At 40.4% G+C, this 20,209-nt stretch overlaps 1 protein-coding gene across 1 annotated transcript; it reads right to left on the reverse strand.

Moving 5' to 3' along the window:
* Positions 1 to 17,403: 17,403 nt before the first annotated feature.
* On the reverse strand, positions 17,404 to 19,531 carry LOC127257691 (uncharacterized). The gene is made up of 3 exons (XM_051284161.1): positions 19,091 to 19,531; positions 18,222 to 18,762; positions 17,404 to 17,859 (listed from the first exon to the last, which is right to left on the reverse strand). The coding sequence occupies exons 1-3, from the start codon at positions 19,430 to 19,432 to the stop codon at positions 17,567 to 17,569; spliced, it is 1,176 nt and encodes a 391-aa protein (XP_051140118.1). The 5' UTR covers positions 19,433 to 19,531; the 3' UTR covers positions 17,404 to 17,566.
* Between the last annotated feature and the right edge of the window lie 678 nt (positions 19,532 to 20,209).

Raw genomic sequence — 20,209 nt, forward strand, 5'->3', positions numbered from 1 at the left:
GGAGTTCTCAGACTTACCCTTCAAATTTCTCAGACTTCTCAAGTCTTCTTTAAAAAGTCGACAGTGATTTTGAATGTGACCAAGCTCTCCACAATAATGGCACTCAATAGAGTTGTAATCTCTCGGCCGAATTTTCGATCTTCCACCACGGTCACTCTTCATTTTCCTCCCTCTTTCAGAACCCCCCACAGCTAGTATTTGACTCTCCTTTAAAGCGCCTTCATTTCCCATTATCTTGTCATTCTCCTTCAAAACCGTTATCGTCTCATTAAATTTCAATGTACTTTTTCCAACTAACATTGATTGCACCAACGGCTTGTAGGATTTGGGCAATGAAGCTAACAAGAGCAACGCTTGCTCTTCCTCTTTAATTTTCTTTTCTGCATCAGTCGACATACTAGCTCATGAAACTTGTTAGTATGGTCAATTATATTACCTCATTCCTCCAACTTTAAAGAGTATAGATCCATGTTCATAATTAGACAGTTAGTCAACGTCTTCGTGAAAAATTTACTCTCCAAAGTATCTCACAACCTCTTCGGAGATGTTTTCGTCAACACGGTAACCTTTATTTGCGGGGTGAGTGCCAATCAAATCGTGCTAACAGCCTTTTTTGAGATCATACTCCAATCACCTTCTTTCATACCTTCTGGCTTTACATCTTCCAAGGCAACATCAAGCCCTTACTGCACCAAATAGTTTTGAATTGTGCTTTGCCACATAGTAAAATCACTCTTTCCATCAAAGAGTGGAACCTCATATTTCAAAGTAGTGGACATAGTGCTTAATAACTCTCCAATAAATAAGCACTTCCAACAACCAAATAAATTGAGGCTAAAAAATAAAACCAGGAACTCAAATCAGGCAGAACCGACCTTTCTGGCATAAATCTGGTGTGTTGCCGGAACCTGTTGCGAAAGTGCAACCTGATTGCTAGTGTGCCGTCAACTTATCTCGAAACACCTCTTGCTCCTTCTCTCCTCCCTTCACCAAGACCTCGCTTAAAAATGACCTCGCTCTGATACCACTTGTTGGGAACACAAGAGAAGATAGAGAAAAACAAATAGTAAGACACGAGAATTTAACGTGGTTCGATCTCACAAAAGACCTACATCCACGATCCCAAAATGGGATAATCTACTAAAATATTTATTATTTTTTGCACGGAAAGAATTGTAAAACCCTCATCACAACAACTCAACAAATCTCAATTTCACGTTCTCTAGTTACTAAAGAAAAAAGCCTTATTGTCATGTCTTAAAATAGAACCCAAGGGGGTCAATTTATATGAGTCAATGCCCCACATTTTTATCACACTTCCTATGTGGGACATTGGAAGTTACACAACATATATATATAAACACGAATCTATCAACTATTCAAGAAAAAACAAAAGATACGAGTGAGCTACTGAATTGATAAATTCAAAATTTTGAAAATGTAAACAAACTTACCAGGTGGAGCTCAGACTTGGAGGAGGCGGGCGGTCGAATGGTGGAAGGAGAGGCGGGCAAAGGCAGTGCGACTTTCGTGCAAACTAGACAGGAATGGACGCCGGCGGCAGGACTGCGGGCTTGCAAAGGCAGTGCGACTATCGATTGAGGCGCGCAGTAGAGGAAAACAGTGGTAGTGCATGGTGGAGGAGGATGGCGGCGGTGGTCGTATACTGAGGGATGAGCGAGCTAGTGAGAGAGGAATGGGTCACGGGTTTGAGTGGCGTGCTGAAGTTGTGGGAAAGAATGAGTAAACGAGGGTTTTAGGAATAAGGAATGAAAATTTGAAATATATGAATTAATAATTTTATATATTATTTTACTTTTAATATTTATATATATATGTGATATTTTAAGTAGGAATTTAGGATTATTTTTTAATTGAAATTAAAATTTAGAATTCTTGTTAATTTGAAATTATTTTAAAATTATATTTATTTATATTTAATTCATATGTAAATTGAAATTAAAATTTGGAATCATTTTATTTATTTATAAATTATAATTTATATATAGTATTTATAATAAATATATTATTTAACGAATGATCGTGAACGAATAAAGCTCGGACTCGTTCGCTAATTAAACAAGTCTGTTTATGTTGTTTGACTTGACTCATTAACGCTCGCGAATAAGTTTTAACAAAGTCGGGTTCACGAATGGTTCGGTAAGTTTAACAGCTTTAGATTAGAGAGAGGATTGAGGGTTTAGAAGAAAGAGAAAGAAATAAAAGAATTGGAAAGAAGACTAACGGCGGCGGCGACCATCGATGCCCTAATTGAAGTTATAAAAATATTAATAACTTTGGCCGCCCTGCACACTATATATCCCGGTGCCAATTAATTTGGGCATCCTGTCGACTCCTGACCACTGACAGTCAATACTCGATCGATGATATCATATTTGATCCAAGCAAATGATGACTCAAATTCCTAGGCGTTCATCTACTTTGAACTTCATTTGAGTGTTACCTACTCTTTTATTTTCTAATTTTAATTTTAATTTTAATTTTATGGGATTACAAGGATTTTGATTTATTTTAGTTTAAATAATATTATGATATTATATTTTGTGAAAAAATAATATATTATTATTAAAAATTATACTAGTTGAATAATGATTTGTTTATTTCAAATAAAAAAAGACAAATCCACCATGAAAAAAGTATTGTGAGTTAGTATTTTGTATAGAAAATAAGCTATTTTTAATGCAATATTTTTAATAAATAATTAAATAAAAAAAAACTTTTAATAAATATGTGTTAAAGATTTAAAAGATATAGATAAACAAAAACAAATTTTGTATTAAAAAATATAACATAATGCTTTTATTTTTAATACATCAAATATCTATATATTTTTATTATTTTTTTTTTCTTAAAATTTCTCTAACATATTTAAGTAAAACCAAAATAATTGGAATAATCTTATTTATATTAATAATTGTACATTATAGTTTTAGTAATAAATACACCGGCTAATAAATATAATTCATGATCACAAGTCCAACCTCTGTACCATAGACCATCATTATGGACTATATTTTTACCTCTAAACTAAATAGTAAGTGAAATAAAACTGTATACAAACAATCTAGGGTTAGGTATTGATTCATCAGTTGAAACTCTAAAAATATATTTTAATTGACATATACCTACTATATTTTATTTTATCTTATAATTTCTTTGGTATACAATTTCTAAAATACTTTATAAAAAGATATTATTTTTCACAAAATATTAAATCCAATTCAATTAGTATTTATACAAAAGACAAATCAAACAAATATATACATACATAGCATAATATTTTGTTAACTTTTTTTTTCTTTTTTTTTCTTTCTTTATTACATATATTTAGAATTAAATATTATTGAATGTGATGTCTTTTATATATTGTTGATGTAATTTTTCAACAAAAATAAAGTAAAATTCAAAGATATAGAAAATATCCTTAAACTTGATTAATTAGTGCCTGAGATTAGGAATCTCTAAACACTGTATGGTACAGAAAATAAACTGGAAAATAAAAGACTGAAATTTAAAGTGGTGATCCCCAAATCTGACTTTGCTTTGTTGAGAAGTTGATTGAAGATGCCTTGCCAAATGATGATCCAAACCCTTAAATATTCCCTGGGAAACTGTACTGAAAACCGTCGCCCGAACGGTTACAACGTCTCCTTTCCAACCGTCTTCCAACCCTTCTCCTGCTGACACGTGTCCTCAGCGGACCAAAATTGTCACTATATTTCACTCTTTGAGCCGACCACAGACCTTCCGCCCTTTTGGCCCGACTGCCAATCTACAACCGTATTGGTCCGACTGCCAATCCTCCCGACTTGCAAACCATCTGACTTGTTTGGTTCAGCTACAAACCTCCCGACTAACAGACCATCCGACTTGTTGGTCCAGCCGCAGAGTCCCGACCTGAGGACCTCCCGACCTGTCCGACCTGAGGACTTTCCGTCCTGAGGACTTTTCGACCTGCAGACTTTCCGACCTGAGGACCTCCCGACCTGCGGACTTCCCGTCCTGATGACTTTCCGTCTTGAGGACCTCCCGACCTGAGGACCTTCCGACCTGAGGTCTTTCCGTCCTGAGGACCTCCCGACCTGTATTTTCCTTAGAAATAAACCTATTTTCCTTGAGTTCCCCACGGTGTCCTTCAGCCAGTTCAATCAACTCTATTTCCAGGCCCATTTTTCTTTTACCTTGGGCTTTTTAACCTAATTCTAAATTTCATACGTAACAACTTGCCCGCCGCCAAGGGACTTTCAAACGCCATTTATCAATCGTCGTTTGGAAGTTCATAAATTACAATCCTCTTGAAAAATTCCCTTAGCAACTGCACCAGTTACTGCAACACTCCTGATTAACTTCCCTTTCTTCAATACGAGCCTTTGTGAATCACAATCTCAACCACTCTAACCATGGCGAATCGATACATTCCTGCCCTTCCCTTCGACGGAACCCTCCCAGAGGGCCCGTTTTCAGCCTCGAAAGTACTAACTCCGACCATCCGACCATACTGCACTACTCCTGAAGACTCAAATCGGATGAGGGAAGTTTTGGAATCCCGAAATTCCTTGGCCGTCAACAACCCTACTTACCAAGCAGTTCGCATTCGAGACAGCATCAAAACCTATCTCACAGACCCAAAAGATCCTTATCGCTCTTGGTATCGACGGGTATCAGAACATTTCCAGGCCCAATGGCGATCTCAAAAAATCGACCAAGCGATTCTATTGTCCACCATGCCGATCAATCTGCACGAGAAGGTGCTCCTAGCCATGTCGGCCTTCTGGAATGCGGAAAATGGGACTTTTCTCTTACCGTCGGGCCCCTTTGGTCCGACCCTCATGGATGTGGCGATGATCGCTCATCTCCCAGTCGTGGGTGAAGACCCTGTGATGGGAGCCCTAGATGGGCAGGAGCCACCAGAAGACCATCTAGGGTGGTCTTTACAAGGCGTGAAGGAATGGGGCTGGACAAAGTTCGCGACCGACCAGCAAGGGGCTCCAGGGACCCCCGTGACCGACCGGGAGCATACTGCCTTTATTCTTTTTTGGCTTTGTAGGTACGTCATTGTTTCCCCTTCTAAATGCGTCCTTTCTTCTCACCTCGACCTGGCCATTCATATCGCATCAGGTCGGTTCTTTTCCCTTGGCACTCTGTTTTTAGCCAATCTTTTTGAAGGTCTCACTAAAGTTAGCCTTCGTTTAACAGATAATGACAATAGAAAATTAGACACTGCCGCGTCGGGTCCTTTTTGGTTTTTAGAACTTTGGTTCCGTCTTTACTTCCCCGACGCGTTCAACTTAGGATCTCCGCCCACTATGCCAATATCCGAAAAACATTTGGGATTAGCCCTCAACCGACTCTGCTTAGGACGCAGTAAACTCCAATCCTCCGACCCAATAATAACCACAATTTTGACAGATACCCGCAATAACTCTCGATTTTCTATGTATAAAAAATATGCGGGCTATGCTCCCGACCACTTTTGGCCCTTTCCGGCACCAAATCCTCTTCCGACTCCTGAGCCTTGTCCTCATCCCACTTATCCTTTTGCCTGGGACGTTGCCCTCAAACCCAGGTCTCTTTTTAGCAGTAAAAAACTTGATAAAAAAGGGCAAAAGACTTTTTACACCTTTAATTACGAACCTCAATTCATGGCGCGCCAACTCGGCTGCTGCCAAGGTATCCCTGGACCCGTCGCTTGTCCTCATATAATTTTTCAAAGTCCTGACCGACGGGTCCTACCTAATTCAATTCCTTCTTATATCTCCCAGCTCACCACGTATATAGTTTCCAATTCTTATATTCCTTTCCGCCCCAACCCTGAGACTGTGAATACATTCAATGAATGGTGGTCGGTTGTATGGGCCTTGATCTCCCCTGATAAGGATCGGTTGCTGAACATACTCCTTCCCCCCCAAGGATTGGTTCTAGGGGTAGCTAGACATACCAGCACTCAGCAACAAACAGCCGCCCCGGGAGTCGGATCTGACGTCCCAATGCGGAAAAGGAAAGCTTCCCAGCTTCAAACACCTCCGACCTCTGGGGCCGACCAGCAAGCTCCGGTGGCCCCTGGAACTACTAGGACGTCAACAAGGACCCGACCCCGAATAGGTAATTTTTCTGAAAACCGTGAACCATTTCACTATATCTTAACTTTGATTTCACTCATTTCATTCAACAGAACCGACCTTGGTAGCACCGACCACACAAACGACGCCAGCCCCAGCCGACCAATCAATTGTCCCTTTGGTCCAGTCTCAGGCACTTCCTCTCCAAACCCCTACTCCACTTCTCGCTTTGCCAATGAGCAGTCGGGCGGAGGACCCGACAAGGAGGCAAACTCTTCCTCCTGTGCCGAGGAGCGGTCGGACCAGGCACCCGACCAGGAGGCAATCTTTACCAGCACTGCCTATAGAACCAGTAAGTCCTCTCATCTGCAATACTTAGGATTCTAATGATCAACCTTGGTGTATTTAACAACAACATTTCCATACTCTTTCCCAGACACCTTCACCAATCGCATCAGCAGCAGGGGTCTCTTCAGACAGTGAGGGGACTACCTCTCAGATGGGTCGACCGCCATACATGGCATCAGACTCATCCATTTCGAAAGAAGAACCGGCTGCCCTTGCCGAAGCTGACCCTCAAGACAACATCCCTGCTGCTGCTGAGCCCGAAATAGTCCAATCGGATGCGGCCGCACTGGAAGCCGAAGGTACCTCAGCTGCGGCTATCCCAGTTGCTCCTGAGGTACCGGCTGCAGTGGCCCTAGATGCAGCCGCCCAACCAGCAGCCGCCCAGCCAGCAGCGGCCCTACTTCCAGCAATCGAGTGGCAGGCAGAAGAACCACCTGTGGCAGCTCAACCTCCAGAAATAGAAGAACTTTCTTCGTCCGATTCGGAGACTTCTGTGAATTTGGTAAGATTAAACCAATTCGTGCCACAATATTTCTTTCTAAAAACACTAACTGTTTTATATACGACTTTCTATAGGGACCCAGGTCGGCACCTCAGCAACCATTCGCAGCAGCCGACGAATCGGCTGCTGCTATACCAGCTGTCCGCCCCCCTCGACCGACCTCATTGTTGCCTCCTTCAATTACAGCAGTTCGCCCAGAGGTAACATATATCTTACTCAACTCCTTTGGAATACTGATTGAAACTGTAAGACTTGCAGGGGCCTTCGGACTTAGCTATCCTATCGACTGTTCCGGTTCCAGCGGAAGCCCAAACTATATTCACCGAAGCCATTAACCGTCCCCTTCCAGAATTAAGATCCGACTTCTTGGACAAACTCATTCAGACGGTTGGTGGCCTTCTTTTTTACACTCCGACGGAATCGCCAGCCGTCCCCATTCTGCATCGGCTGATGGAGAGACTTACTGAGCTCAAGACTGAAGTGTTAGTTATCGGACTCCTGTCAGCCGAAACGCCCCAGCCTGTCTTCGATCAAACAACATTGGAGAATTCTTTGGCTAAGACCCGAGAATCTCTTCAGCAAACTACTGGAAGGTTGGGCGGTCTCCTTAGCACGAAGGCTCTAGTTGATGAATCCATTCAGAAAAAGGAGGCAGAATTGCAGGAGCTAAGGAAAGAACAGTCCATCCTGGATAATCAAATTGCCAATGAGCAGCGTCTGCTTGAAAGGTATACAAAGAACGAGGCCGAATTGGATCAAGAGCTGAAAACCCAAGCTCGATCTCAATTTATCAGAAGATATCAGACGGCTGCTAATACCAGAAGGCTATCCAGGGATGAGGTCAAATGGACAAATATAAAAACTGCCCTAGGGGCACTTTTGTAATACTTCCCCCTTTGTAACATAATTTGACTTAGTAATATATTTTTTCTTCTTCTCTCAAAACAAGGATCACCTTCCAATTTCCAACTTTTGAGGAACCGAAACAAACTCCTCCCTTAAAAGAACAATGTTTCTCACATATTAAGAAACACACCAAATTCCAAGGCATATTTTGAAAACCAAAACACTTGAAGTGTTAACAAACATGGCGAACGACCGACCTCATGTTCCATCAAGCAACTGGGAAGGTGTTCTTCAACCCTTCTTTGTAGGTAATCACCCTGTTGGAGGCCATGCAGAAGACTTGTTACATATACTCAAGCAACTAGACTTCAAATTCCGATTCTCCCAACGAGATAGAAGAACCATTCATCGCGTCATCCGCCTAATGGAAAAAATCATTGAGGGGTATGACACTCTTCGTGACATCCTTAGCCGCATCCCTGACCTCAATCATTACATGGAATTGATTGAACATCACGCAGCAACCATACTTCCAGACCTTGGTTGGGATAATATATTTTCCAATCAACGAAAAGTCTTTTCAAGATTGCGTACCATTGTTGACCGTGAATATCAAGCCATAACAGATATGCAAGCACGTACCAATCAAGATTTAGACGAAATGCAAAGCCAATGGGAGAGGTACCGACCAGATTTGGAAGATCTTATCGAAGAAGAACCAGAACTAATATCCAATCATTGGGATGAAAATTCTGATCCAGAGGCAGAATACCTCCCATAAATACATGACGACTAACAGAAATGAACCTTAAAATAGGTTCGAACCCCATAAATGGGTTCTGAATAATATTTTGTTTCATGCAGTTTTGTTATCTGAAAAGGCAGGATAATACCTCTTCAGATATTTAGCATTAATACAATCATGTACTCTCTTACCTTCATGATTTACAATAATGAAAGCGCCATTTCCAATATTTTTGAATAATGTATGGTCCTTCCCAATTCGGTGACCACTTTCCCAATTGGTCAGTTTTCTTATATGTAGGAAGAATGGTCTTCCAGACTAGGTCTCCCTTTTGGAATGTCCTGCAAAAAACTTTCTTTCCGTAATTCCTTGCTCTGATTTCACTCTGTTTCACACTTTGACCTATTGCATGGAGTCGGTTAACATCCAAATCCTCCAACTGTTGCAACATAAGCTGTTGGTATTCTTTTGTAATATCACCATCAGTAAATTCTGTTCGGCCAGACGATACTCGGATTTCGGCTGGTAAAACAGCATCTTGGCCAAAAGTGAGTTGGTACGGTGAGAACCCTGTGGCCGTATTTCTGGTATTCCTGTGTGCCCATAAAGCCCGATTCAATAACAAATGCCATTTTCTTGGGTTCCCTTCAACCATCTTCTTTATAATCCCAATAATGATCTTATTTGCTGCTTCCGCTTGTCCATTGGCTTGGGGATAATAAGGTGACGAATGGTGTAATCGGACACCAAATTCTGCCAAGAAACTAGAGAACTTTTCCCCTGTGAAAACCAGGCCCTGGTCGGTTGTTATAGACTGAGGAATACCATATCTGTAAATAATTTGGTTCAAAACGAAGTCTATCACTTCTTTTTGATCTACATTTTTCAAAGCAACTGCTTCTACCCATTTGGTAAAGTAGTCAGTCGCGACCAATATGAAACAATGGTGTTTCGATGAAGCAGGATGTATCTTACCAATGATATCCATAGCCCATGATTTAAAAGGCCATGGTTTTGCCAAAAATTGCAATTCGGTTACTGGCAAATGGTTTAAATTTCCATGTCTCTGACATTCCTGGCAGCCTTTGGCAAATTGTATGCAATCTTCAAAAATCTTTGGCCAGAAAAAACCCAAACGATGAATGGCCCATCTCATATTCAGACCTGCCCGATGAGCTCCACATATCCCACTATGTACTTCTGTCATTACCTCTAGAGCTTCTTTAGACCCCAAACATTTTAAAAGTAAACCTTCAAATGATCTCTTATACAAAATTCCATCTATCAATTGAAAACGTAAAGCCTTCAATCGTATCGCAATTGAAACATTCGCACCTGGATTTTGTAAATACATGATAAGTTCTGTTCTCCAATCGGTCGCTGTTCCACTGGTATCTTTATGTCCGACTGTAACTACGCCGTCGGGCTCCTGTCTGACAGTCTCTTGTCCGACCATTCGATCACATATTTGTTCTGTCTTTCCTTCTATGTCTGTCTTGACCCCCGAACACATATCCTCCAGAATTCCTTTGCAGGCCCTTTGAGCCAACTCATCAGCACGTTGGTTTTCTTTCCTTGGAATGAACTCAATTATTACTTCTGAGATTTTTGTCAGTAACCGACCCACAATGTCCCTGTATCTGCGAAGATGAGGGTAATTGCAAACATATTGATTGTTTACCTGGTTGATTACTAGTTGAGAATCCCCTCTTATGATTACAGACTGGACCTTCCTGGCTATTAAAGCCTCCAAACCCAAAATTAAAGCTTCATATTCTGCCGAATTATGGGTCATGGCTTCCAATCGTAGTTGTAAGTTGATCTTTTGACCGTCGGGTCCTTGCAAAAAGACCCCTGCTCCTGATTTGTTTCCAGAGGTGGAACCATCAAAGAACATCAACCATGTTCTGGTACTTATATAAGGCACACATCCGACCTGTAGATTATTCAGATATGATGAACAACTGAGTGGTCGGACACTATCACAAAAGGAATATCCGACTTGTGAGAATTCTGCTAAGAAGTCGGCTACTGCTTGTCCCTTGATTGCCTTCAAAGGGGAATGTTGGAGATCAAAAGGAGCCAATTTGATGGCCCACTTCATGAGTCTGCCCTTCATAGTAGGTCTCTGTAAAATCAATTTGATGAGATCCACCTTTGATATGACCTCAATTCTTCTGGGCAACAAATAATGCTCGAGTTTAGTACAAGCGAAGACCAATGAATAACACATTTTTTCTGGCATAGTGTAATTCAGTTCTGGTCCTGTAAGGGTTTTACTGAGATAGTAAATTGCCCTTTCCTTCCCGTCATCACCATCCTGTGCCAATAAACAGCTAACCACTTCATGTGTATTTGCCAAATAAAGTTTGAGCGGCCGACCTTGTTTAGGAGGCATTAAAACTGGAGGGTGAACCAATGCCTGCTTGATAGCATCTAAAGCCGTCTGTTGATCTGGACCCCATTCAAAAGCATTTTTTCCAGCTTTTAACAATTTAGTAATTGGTCTGACCTTGCCAGCAGCATTAGAGATGAAACGCCTCAAATAATTCACCTTACCCAAAAGACTTTGGATTTCTTTAACCGTCTTGGGTGGCCGACTGTCAAGAATGGCTTTAGCCTTATTAGCATCGATTTCAATTCCTCTCTCATGAACTAAAAATCCTAAAAAGCTCCCAGCTGATATTCCAAAAGCACACTTGGTTGGATTCATCTTCAACTTGTACTTCTTCATTCTTCCGAATGCCTCTTCAAGATTTCTCAAATGTTCGTTAAAACTGGAGGATTTAACAATAACATCATCAATATAAACTTCCATAGATTTGCCAATTAAATCATGAAAGATTGAATTCATGGCTCTTTGGTAAGTCGCCCCTGCATTCTTTAACCCGAATGGCATGACTGTCCATTCATAAATACCTAAAGCCCCTGGGCACCTGAATGCTGTCTTAGGAATGTCTTCTTCTGCCAGAAATATTTGGTTATAACCTGCATAACCATCCATCAAACTAAGGACTTTATGCCCTGCTGCTGCATCAATCAACATGTCGGCCATAGGCATCACATATTCGTCCTTAGGGGTAGCTAGATTCAAATCCATGAAATCGATGCATATCCTGATCTTACCATTTTTCTTGACCACTGGTACAATGTTAGCCAGCCACTCCGCATAACGGCAAGGCTGAATGAAACCCACTTTGAGAAGTTTTTGGATTTCTTCCTTGATTTGAGGCATCAGATCCGGGCTCATTCGCCTTGGGGGTTGTTTGTAAGGTTTGCACCCTTCCTTGATAGGCAATCGATGCTCTATTAGACTTCTTTTCAAACCAGGCATTTCTGAATAATCCCATGCTAAACAATCAATGTTGTTTCTAATAACTTCGAGCATCATTGTCTGTTGCTCTTTAGACAAATAACCACTTAGCCTGATCACTTTTGGAACCAATTCGGTTCCTAAATTAAACTCCAATAATGGGTCTTGTGATGAAGCTGTTGGTTCTGTTTTTTCTAATAAATCAGGCCAACGAAATTGTTCATCTTTTTGGAGGTGAACATCAAGAATCTCTTTACTATTTTCTGCTTTATGTAATAACTGCTTTAAATAGAACTTATTAATAAGAGAACTACATACTTCTAAACTTGTATCACCCATAACAGACAAATTATACGAGAATAGGTGTGGCTTTATCATGAGCCATACAATAAAGTTGTTCTTTTAATAGAACATCGAGTTCTGGCCAGTGACTTTATAACCCTTGTTTGGGTATTCCCTGGCCATATATAACTGAGACATCGGAGCCAAATGACTGGAATAAAAAACTGACTCTTCAACTTGTTCTGATACATCGAATGGGTTGTCATTTGCTTCCATTTTGAAGACCTGATTTCCTTCCCAGAACATTAATTGTTGGTGCAGTGTTGATGGCACACATTGAGAGGCATGAATCCAGTCTCTTCCCAGCAAGAGAGAGTATGTAGTATCTGCATCCACAATAAAGAAAACAGTGGAGATCTTTTTTGGTCCGACTTCAATTGTGGCAACCATCATACCTTCAGGCTTGGTCGGCTGCCCTGTAAAGCTTGTCATTTCGAATTCCACATGAGACAGATCATGAATTCCTTTCCCTAGCTTCTTGAGAGTCTTCAATGGCATAACATTAAAGACTGCTCCATTATCCACAAAAACCTTTTTGATTGGTTTCCCGCAAATGTGAGCATTAACATACAGAGGTTTCAAATGGGAGATCGCACCCTCTGGAATAGGAGGAAACACTATCGAAGGTGTCTCCGACTGAGACTCGGGATCTGAAGCCTTTGCCCACTCTGTTTCCTCCAATTCGTCATCTGCCAAGAATGCCCATAAAGGTTCGTCCGTAGGATCATCTACCAGACTCGCCCACATCGGTTCATCTCTCATCTGATTAATCTCTGTCATTCGACAAGGGATTCGTGGCCCTAGACGAGATTTAACAGATCTCGAATTTTCCTCTGTAGTTACAACTTCTTCCTTTGTCTTATTCCGAGATTGAACCGTCAAAGATTCTATACGGAATTCTTCAGGAGATGGATTGATGTTGATCCGTTCACAATGTTGGCATCTAAAACCTCTAATTATTTCATCTGATATGCCTTTACCTTTCCCCTGTCCCGACGAACTTCCTTTGGTATACTCCGAAACGCCTAATCCGTCGTTCGGTTGCTTTCTTGAACAGACCCGAATGGACCGATTTTTTGGAGATTGAATGGCTGCTCCCTGCTCGTTGGTTGTTTGTTCTGTTGAAAAGACTCTAATGGACTGATCTCCTGCCGAATGGTCGGCTGCTTTTTGTTCGTCGGTTGGTTGTTTTGCTGAAGGAACTCGTTTCCCATACTTCGCAGCATACCTGCGTTTGGCATTACGAATCTGTGTACGATTCATACCTGGGAAACGAGGATCTATATCAACTGGTAAAGGCTTTTTATTTCGAGCCCAATTGTTTCCGACTGACCCTGTTTTTCTGGTCGGGTGGTCACGCACTAAAACCTTTTCTTTCACCTCCACATTAAAAGAACCGTCTGGATGGTCCCATTTTTCAGCGACTGGCTTTTCACAAACTTTGAGTCTTTCTTCCGGTCGGCCACTGTTTGGCTGACTTCCTTTTTTTGTTCCGGGGCTTGCCTGAGTTCGTTCCCCTTTTTGTCCACTATTGGCCGAATTTTTTTCTGTTTCCGCACTTGGTTGGATGTCAACCATTGCCGTTGTTACTTTCGGAAACGGTTGTTGGTCTACACCTAAAGTGATGTACTTGAGCCGACCTGTCTTGATGGCTTTTTGAATTTCCTTCCTGAAATGAGTACACTGACTTGTATTGTGTGTGAAAGAATTATGCCACTTACAGTATGGTCTCCCTTTGATTTCTTCTTTAGTGGCCAATCTTTGCCCCTTTGGAATACGGATCTGGCCATCAGTCAACAGGATATCAAAGATTTCGTCAGCTTTCGAACTATCAAACGTCGGTTGATCCTTTCCTTCAGATCCTGGTACTGGCTTCAATTTGGGGCATACATAAGGTTTTCCAGAAAGGATTTCGGCTGCCATCTCTTCTGACTGATTAAAATCAAAGTCACATGTTTCTGTTCCCATACTCGCCATATGTTGGCCTCTATTACGCCTGTTATTCTGATCTTCCTCTCTGAACAAAGACTCTAAACGTCCAGCCTTAGATGCAAGACTTTCCAAATCCTCAACGTCCAGTGAGTGCCTTTCTTAAGCGAGTATGCATATTCCGGACCACTAAATTGGTCATCTCTTTCTCACTGATTACCGTAGGACATCGCCCTTTCATCAATCGTACCCTTTCTATAAACTGTGAAGCAGATTCTTCTGGATACTGTCTCAATTCTAGTAAATCAGTTAAAGAAACAATCGGTAAAGGATTGAAGAATCTGGCATGAAATGCCATCTCCAGTCCTTCCCACGTCTGAATTTGTCCAGGAGGCAGACTTGCAAACCACGAAAACGCTGTTCTAGTAAGAGATAAACCAAACAGTTGCAACTTATAAAAAGGGTTATTACCAACTTCTCCCAATTGTGCTGTGAACCGACCAACATGTTCTATGGTGGAAGATCCGTCCTCCCCTGAGAATGCATGAAAATCGGGTGGTCGATAATGCCTTGGGATAGGGTGTTCATTAATGATCCTTTCTGGGAAAGGTCTCTGATATGCAGGGCAGTTAGCCATCTGAGGAGTTAGCCCAAACTGATCCCTTAATATATGTGCAATCTCATCAGGATCTACATGAAAGCGTTGATGATCAGGAACATGGAAAGGATCCTGCACAGGAATATGAATAGGATCATGTATATATCCTCCAGGCCTGTCCTCCCTTGTATTGTTCGGCTGCGGACTGGAAACCCTTGGTCCCAGCGGAACAGTGTTGGGAAAAGTCAGAGGAGATTTTCCCCTATCCGTTCGGTTGGGATTTGTGGCACTTGGAAATGCACTATCCACGAATGATGGCCCTGCGAAATTTGCCTGTAGTCTGGATGGTGATACTCCTGGTGGAGTTTGAGTGGGTTGAAGACTAACCCTTGACAGTGCTTGATCTAACATGTTCTGCATCAGATTCTGTTGCTCACGCAACATGTTCTGCATAACCAAAGTTTGCTGGTTGTTCATTTGTTGAACATAAGACCTCCAATCAGTTGGTGGTTGTGGGATTTCCCCAGCATTTGGCACAATAGGTGGTGGAACGGATTCTCCCGCCGGTGCCGAAGATGATTGAGGTTGTGAACCTTCCATATGGACCCTTCCGATGATACGGCCGGATCTAAGACGTATGAAATTATCGCCGGAATTGGAATGAGCAATTTTGTCTTGCTCCCACTGTGGTCACCAATTTGTTGATGTAATTTTTCAACAAAAATAAAGTAAAATTCAAAGATATAGAAAATATCCTTAAACTTGATTAATTAGTGCCTGAGATTAGGAATCTCTAAACACTGTATGGTACAGAAAATAAACTGGAAAATAAAAGACTGAAATTTAAAGTGGTGATCCCCAAATCTGACTTTGCTTTGTTGAGAAGTTGATTGAAGATGCCTTGCCAAATGATGATCCAAACCCTTAAATATTCCCTGGGAAACTGTACTGAAAACCGTCGCCCGAACGGTTACAACGTCTCCTTTCCAACCGTCTTCCAACCCTTCTCCTGCTGACACGTGTCCTCAGCGGACCAAAATTGTCACTATATTTCACTCTTTGAGCCGACCACAGACCTTCCGCCCTTTTGGCCCGACTGCCAATCTACAACCGTATTGGTCCGACTGCCAATCCTCCCGACTTGCAAACCATCTGACTTGTTTGGTTCAGCTACAAACCTCCCGACTAACAGACCATCCGACTTGTTGGTCCAGCCGCAGAGTCCCGACCTGAGGACCTCCCGACCTGTCCGACCTGAGGACTTTCCGTCCTGAGGACTTTTCGACCTGCAGACTTTCCGACCTGAGGACCTCCCGACCTGCGGACTTCCCGTCCTGATGACTTTCCGTCTTGAGGACCTCCCGACCTGAGGACCTTCCGACCTGAGGTCTTTCCGTCCTGAGGACCTCCCGACCTGTATTTTCCTTAGAAATAAACCTATTTTCCTTGAGTTCCCCACGGTGTCCTTCAGCCAGTTCAATCAACTCTATTGCCAGGCCCATTTTTCTTTTACCTTGGGCTTTTTAACCTAATTCTAAATTTCATACGTAACATATATATAATACTACCTGGCTCTAAGGGTCTATTTATTTTTTGCGTATTATTTTTTAATATTAATTATTATATCAAAATATACTAAAAAATTGCCAAAATATTTCACTAGTGTTTTATAATACTAATAGAAGGATAATTGTACAAAAAATTATACAAATATAAAGATATTTTTAATATTAAATACAATGACGTAAAAGGTAAATGTGACCTTAGAGGCGAACGGAGGAAGTAAATTTTTTGTTTTTTTTTTTTAAGATAATTTAGAGAAATTGAATAATAAATAAGTAATTAAATTATAATGTGTTATTCCTTTTGTTATTTTAATTGTTAGTTAATAATTATGAACAAAAATATTGAGGGGAAAGGCTAGCATGGGATGCATGAACCCTCTTACATGCTGACAACTAGGAAAGACGATTCATCATAGCTAGGAATGTAACTAATTAAAATATTTTTACATATATATATATATATATATATACATACAACTCCACAATTAAATCAACTAAAATGATAAAGCAATCCAAACACAATAAATTAAGATTGTCTTCAGGAGTTCCACACATTAAACACTAGAGTTTTTAATAAAGAATATGTTACTACAATGATCAAATTTTTGTCACATATATAATTTAAAATTGTAAGTTGTATCATATTGCATGTACAATATCTAATCCTTTTTTATTTTCAAAAAATAGTACTCAAATCTCATTAACCTAGTCATAACTAAAAAAAAAAAAAAAAAAAAAAAAAAAGTAGAAAAAGGAAACTATCTCATGAATATTGAAAAAAAAAAAAACTTATGTGTACTGTTCACTTGATATTTAATTTACACAATTCTTTATAAATATAACCTAAAAAAGCAAAAAATATAATACACAGTATTATACATATAACAATAAAAAGTACACAAAATATCATTTTCCTTACTAGTTTCAGGATTTTTATACCATAGAAACAAAATAAACACTAAACTATGTTGAACCAAAAAAGAAGAAATAGTAGACGACATATACTGAATAAATATTCCAAATATTTAGTTTTGAAGTGAATCATGCTTTGAGAGTTTGAAATGAAAAAGTCATCCATAATCATGCATATATAGATTCTATGGCAGAAAAACTAGTAATTTATTAGATTCTAAAACAAGCTAAATAGTAGTATCTTACAAATAAATTAAAATTCAGAGAGCTGCGCTAGCTGATTCAAATAGCGAATTCCACAAACATGTATATATATATATATATTATGTTCTTAAATCGAAATAGCTAGCTTAATTAGTTAATTTCTAGAACATGAATGTAAAAGTTCAGTAGATGATAGGCATGTTGTTCCAAAGGCATGAAGCATTAATATTAATGGTGCTGGTGCTGGTGCTCTCAGCTGCTGCGGTAGTCTCCGACTTGTACCTCGAACTCGAAGCGTCATCAGCTACTGGCTGACTACTTTGCATTGTGCCGCTTGTACCATTGACCATGACCGATTCTTGTCCATCATTCCATTCAGGAATCGGTACTGATAATGGAAAATTGTCCAGAAGCTGGCTCAATAACTCATCTTCCATGCCATCTCCACAACTCTTCGCTTTCCCAAGTTCATCGCCTTTAATTTAATTTTATTTGTCCACCAACACAACACAACACAACCCAATACAATCAATCAATCAATAATAAAAAAAAAAAAATCATGTTCGGAACATTTTAATTAATCAAAAAACTATCTCAACACCATCAGAAATTAAATATCTGATTCTAAAAATGCATGTTTAGTTATGCCCCTAATTATTCCAAATTCGGATGAAATTTGATGTAAAGGTGCATATATATATATATATATACTTGTATAGAGAGAGAGAGAGAGAGAGAGAGAGAATAGTAGTCCCTATGTGGTTGAGAAAGTAAATGTTACCAGAAAAAGACAAACCCTAATTTTGGTGCAACCAAACAAACGAGTAATTGCCATACCTCGACAATCCTCACTGGCGCTTCCATTCTCTTTCTCGTTCACACTGCAAACGCCACCGTTTTGATGACCATCATACTTCCCAACCGCAGCAGCATTAATCAATGGCTTTCTCCGGCGAGACAAAGCCTTGTATTCGCAGAACAAATCCCCCAACAACCCCGTCCGCTGAAACCCTAATTCAACCTCGCTTGAAGTCGCCGCTGCTAACTCGCTCGAAGGCATCCCTGCAAGACCATACTTCAATGGACTAATATTATACTCCGGAAAAGGATTCATCGGCAATATTGGATCTTCAGCCACACACTGTTTAAGGAAAGGTGTCCAGTCTGATGCTGTCGGATAGTTCTTCATCTGAGGACTGTTGAAGGGCAAAGGGATCGGATTCGGAGATCCAGAGGATAAAAGAGGTGATGACGAGTTCATCAATGCCTGCTGCTGCGGGACTACTTCTTCAGGGTAAATTGGTAATCCCGCACGCTGGCGACGCTTCAGCCTTGTATTCCAGTAGTTTTTGATTTCGTTGTCAGTTCTCCCCGGAAGCTGTTGACAATTCAAAATTAAATTTTCGGGTTCTATTATATCACAAGTGAATAGATAGAAACATATCTAATCGATTTTGTATAAGATATTCGGAGATAGGTAATAAACTAGAAAATGGATAGAAATCATCAAAGCAAGCTTGCTCGAGTTAAGTATCCAAATTAAAAGTCAAGATAGTTTTTACCACTTGTAATTAAGTCTAAAAGAACCATAGATATCATCACAGAGGCAATTTAGAGTGATTTTATATATGGTGGCAGAAATCTTCAGTAATCAGATATCAAAATCTTAGAATATAGAAGGAGGATGAAGAAAAGTTTAAGCTAACCTGAGCGGCCATGCGAGCCCATTTGTTGCCGAGCTTAGCGTGGAGCTCAACGATGAGGTTCTCTTCCTCGATGGAAAAGGCGCCCTTTTTGAGATTAGGCCTAAGATGGTTAGCCCATCGGAGGCGACAACTCTTCCCACATCTCATGAGCCCGGAGTTGCGTTGGACGGCGTTCCAGTTGCCCTCGCCGTGCCTCTTCACATACTCCACAAGGATCATGTCCTCCGCCGTCGTCCATGGACCTTTCTTTAGCAAATTCTTGCTTTTCGCACCCGACGAGGAGGATGAAGAGGAAGACGATGAATTATTCCTCGGGTCTCCGGATGCTTCTGCGGCCATCATCACTTGAGATCTTAATTAACTATTCTTTGGTTGTTTGAAGAAAAGAGAAGAGAAGACAGAGAGAGAGAGAGAGAAAGAGAGAGGGACTATGTTAGTCTGTGAGAGGCAAACCCTAACAATGAGGATTGAGACGATATTATTTATAAGTGAGACCTTACACTTCGGCCCGGTTTGAATGGTCATCCATTTACAGATTTTGTCCATTGAAATGATGGGGTGGGTGGGGTGGGTGGGTTGATGAGGGATACAATTGTCCAAGCAAATTCAATGGAGTGTTTGCATGTATTTTATGATGAGCATGGTTTTCAATTTCCTCAAATTATGACAACCTTGGACATGTTGCACTCAATGTTTTCTATGTGATGGGATATTTGTAATTCCCACTCTATCACATGATTCTTGCTTCTTATTTTTGGAAATTATTCAATCATGTAAATGTTTACTAATGTATATACTTAAACAAAATTTCATTATATATATATATATATATTTAATTGTTGTCATGTGAAATTAACCTATTTTTGCCTTTATATTTGCTAATGTTAGATGATATAAATTGACCGTCTCATCTAAAATGTTTAACTGTTAGGTGTACATATTATTTATTTATTTATCTGCAAACGGAGTTTACCAACATGCCACTCACATGGAAGGGGTGGACTATTACGCATAATTTATTTATCTATAATCGAGAGTCCATTAACACACTATTTACGTGTAAGGGGTGGACTACTGTTATGCATAATTAATTTATTTATCTATAAACGGGAAGAGCCC

This window comes from Andrographis paniculata, unplaced genomic scaffold (assembly GCF_009805555.1).
Source record: "Andrographis paniculata isolate CXL003 unplaced genomic scaffold, ASM980555v1 Contig58END, whole genome shotgun sequence".
Classification (NCBI taxonomy): Eukaryota; Viridiplantae; Streptophyta; class Magnoliopsida; order Lamiales; family Acanthaceae; genus Andrographis; species Andrographis paniculata.

Coding starts and splice junctions, on each gene's coding strand:
- LOC127257691 (XM_051284161.1), bottom strand. CDS start 19,432: ATGATGGCCGCAGAAGCATCCGGAGACCCGAGGAATAATTCATCGTCT. Junction 18,763..19,090: donor GGGCTCGCATGGCCGCTCAG/GTTAGCTTAAAC, acceptor AATTGTCAACAG/CTTCCGGGGAGAACTGACAA. Junction 17,860..18,221: donor CGCCAGTGAGGATTGTCGAG/GTATGGCAATTA, acceptor ATTAAATTAAAG/GCGATGAACTTGGGAAAGCG.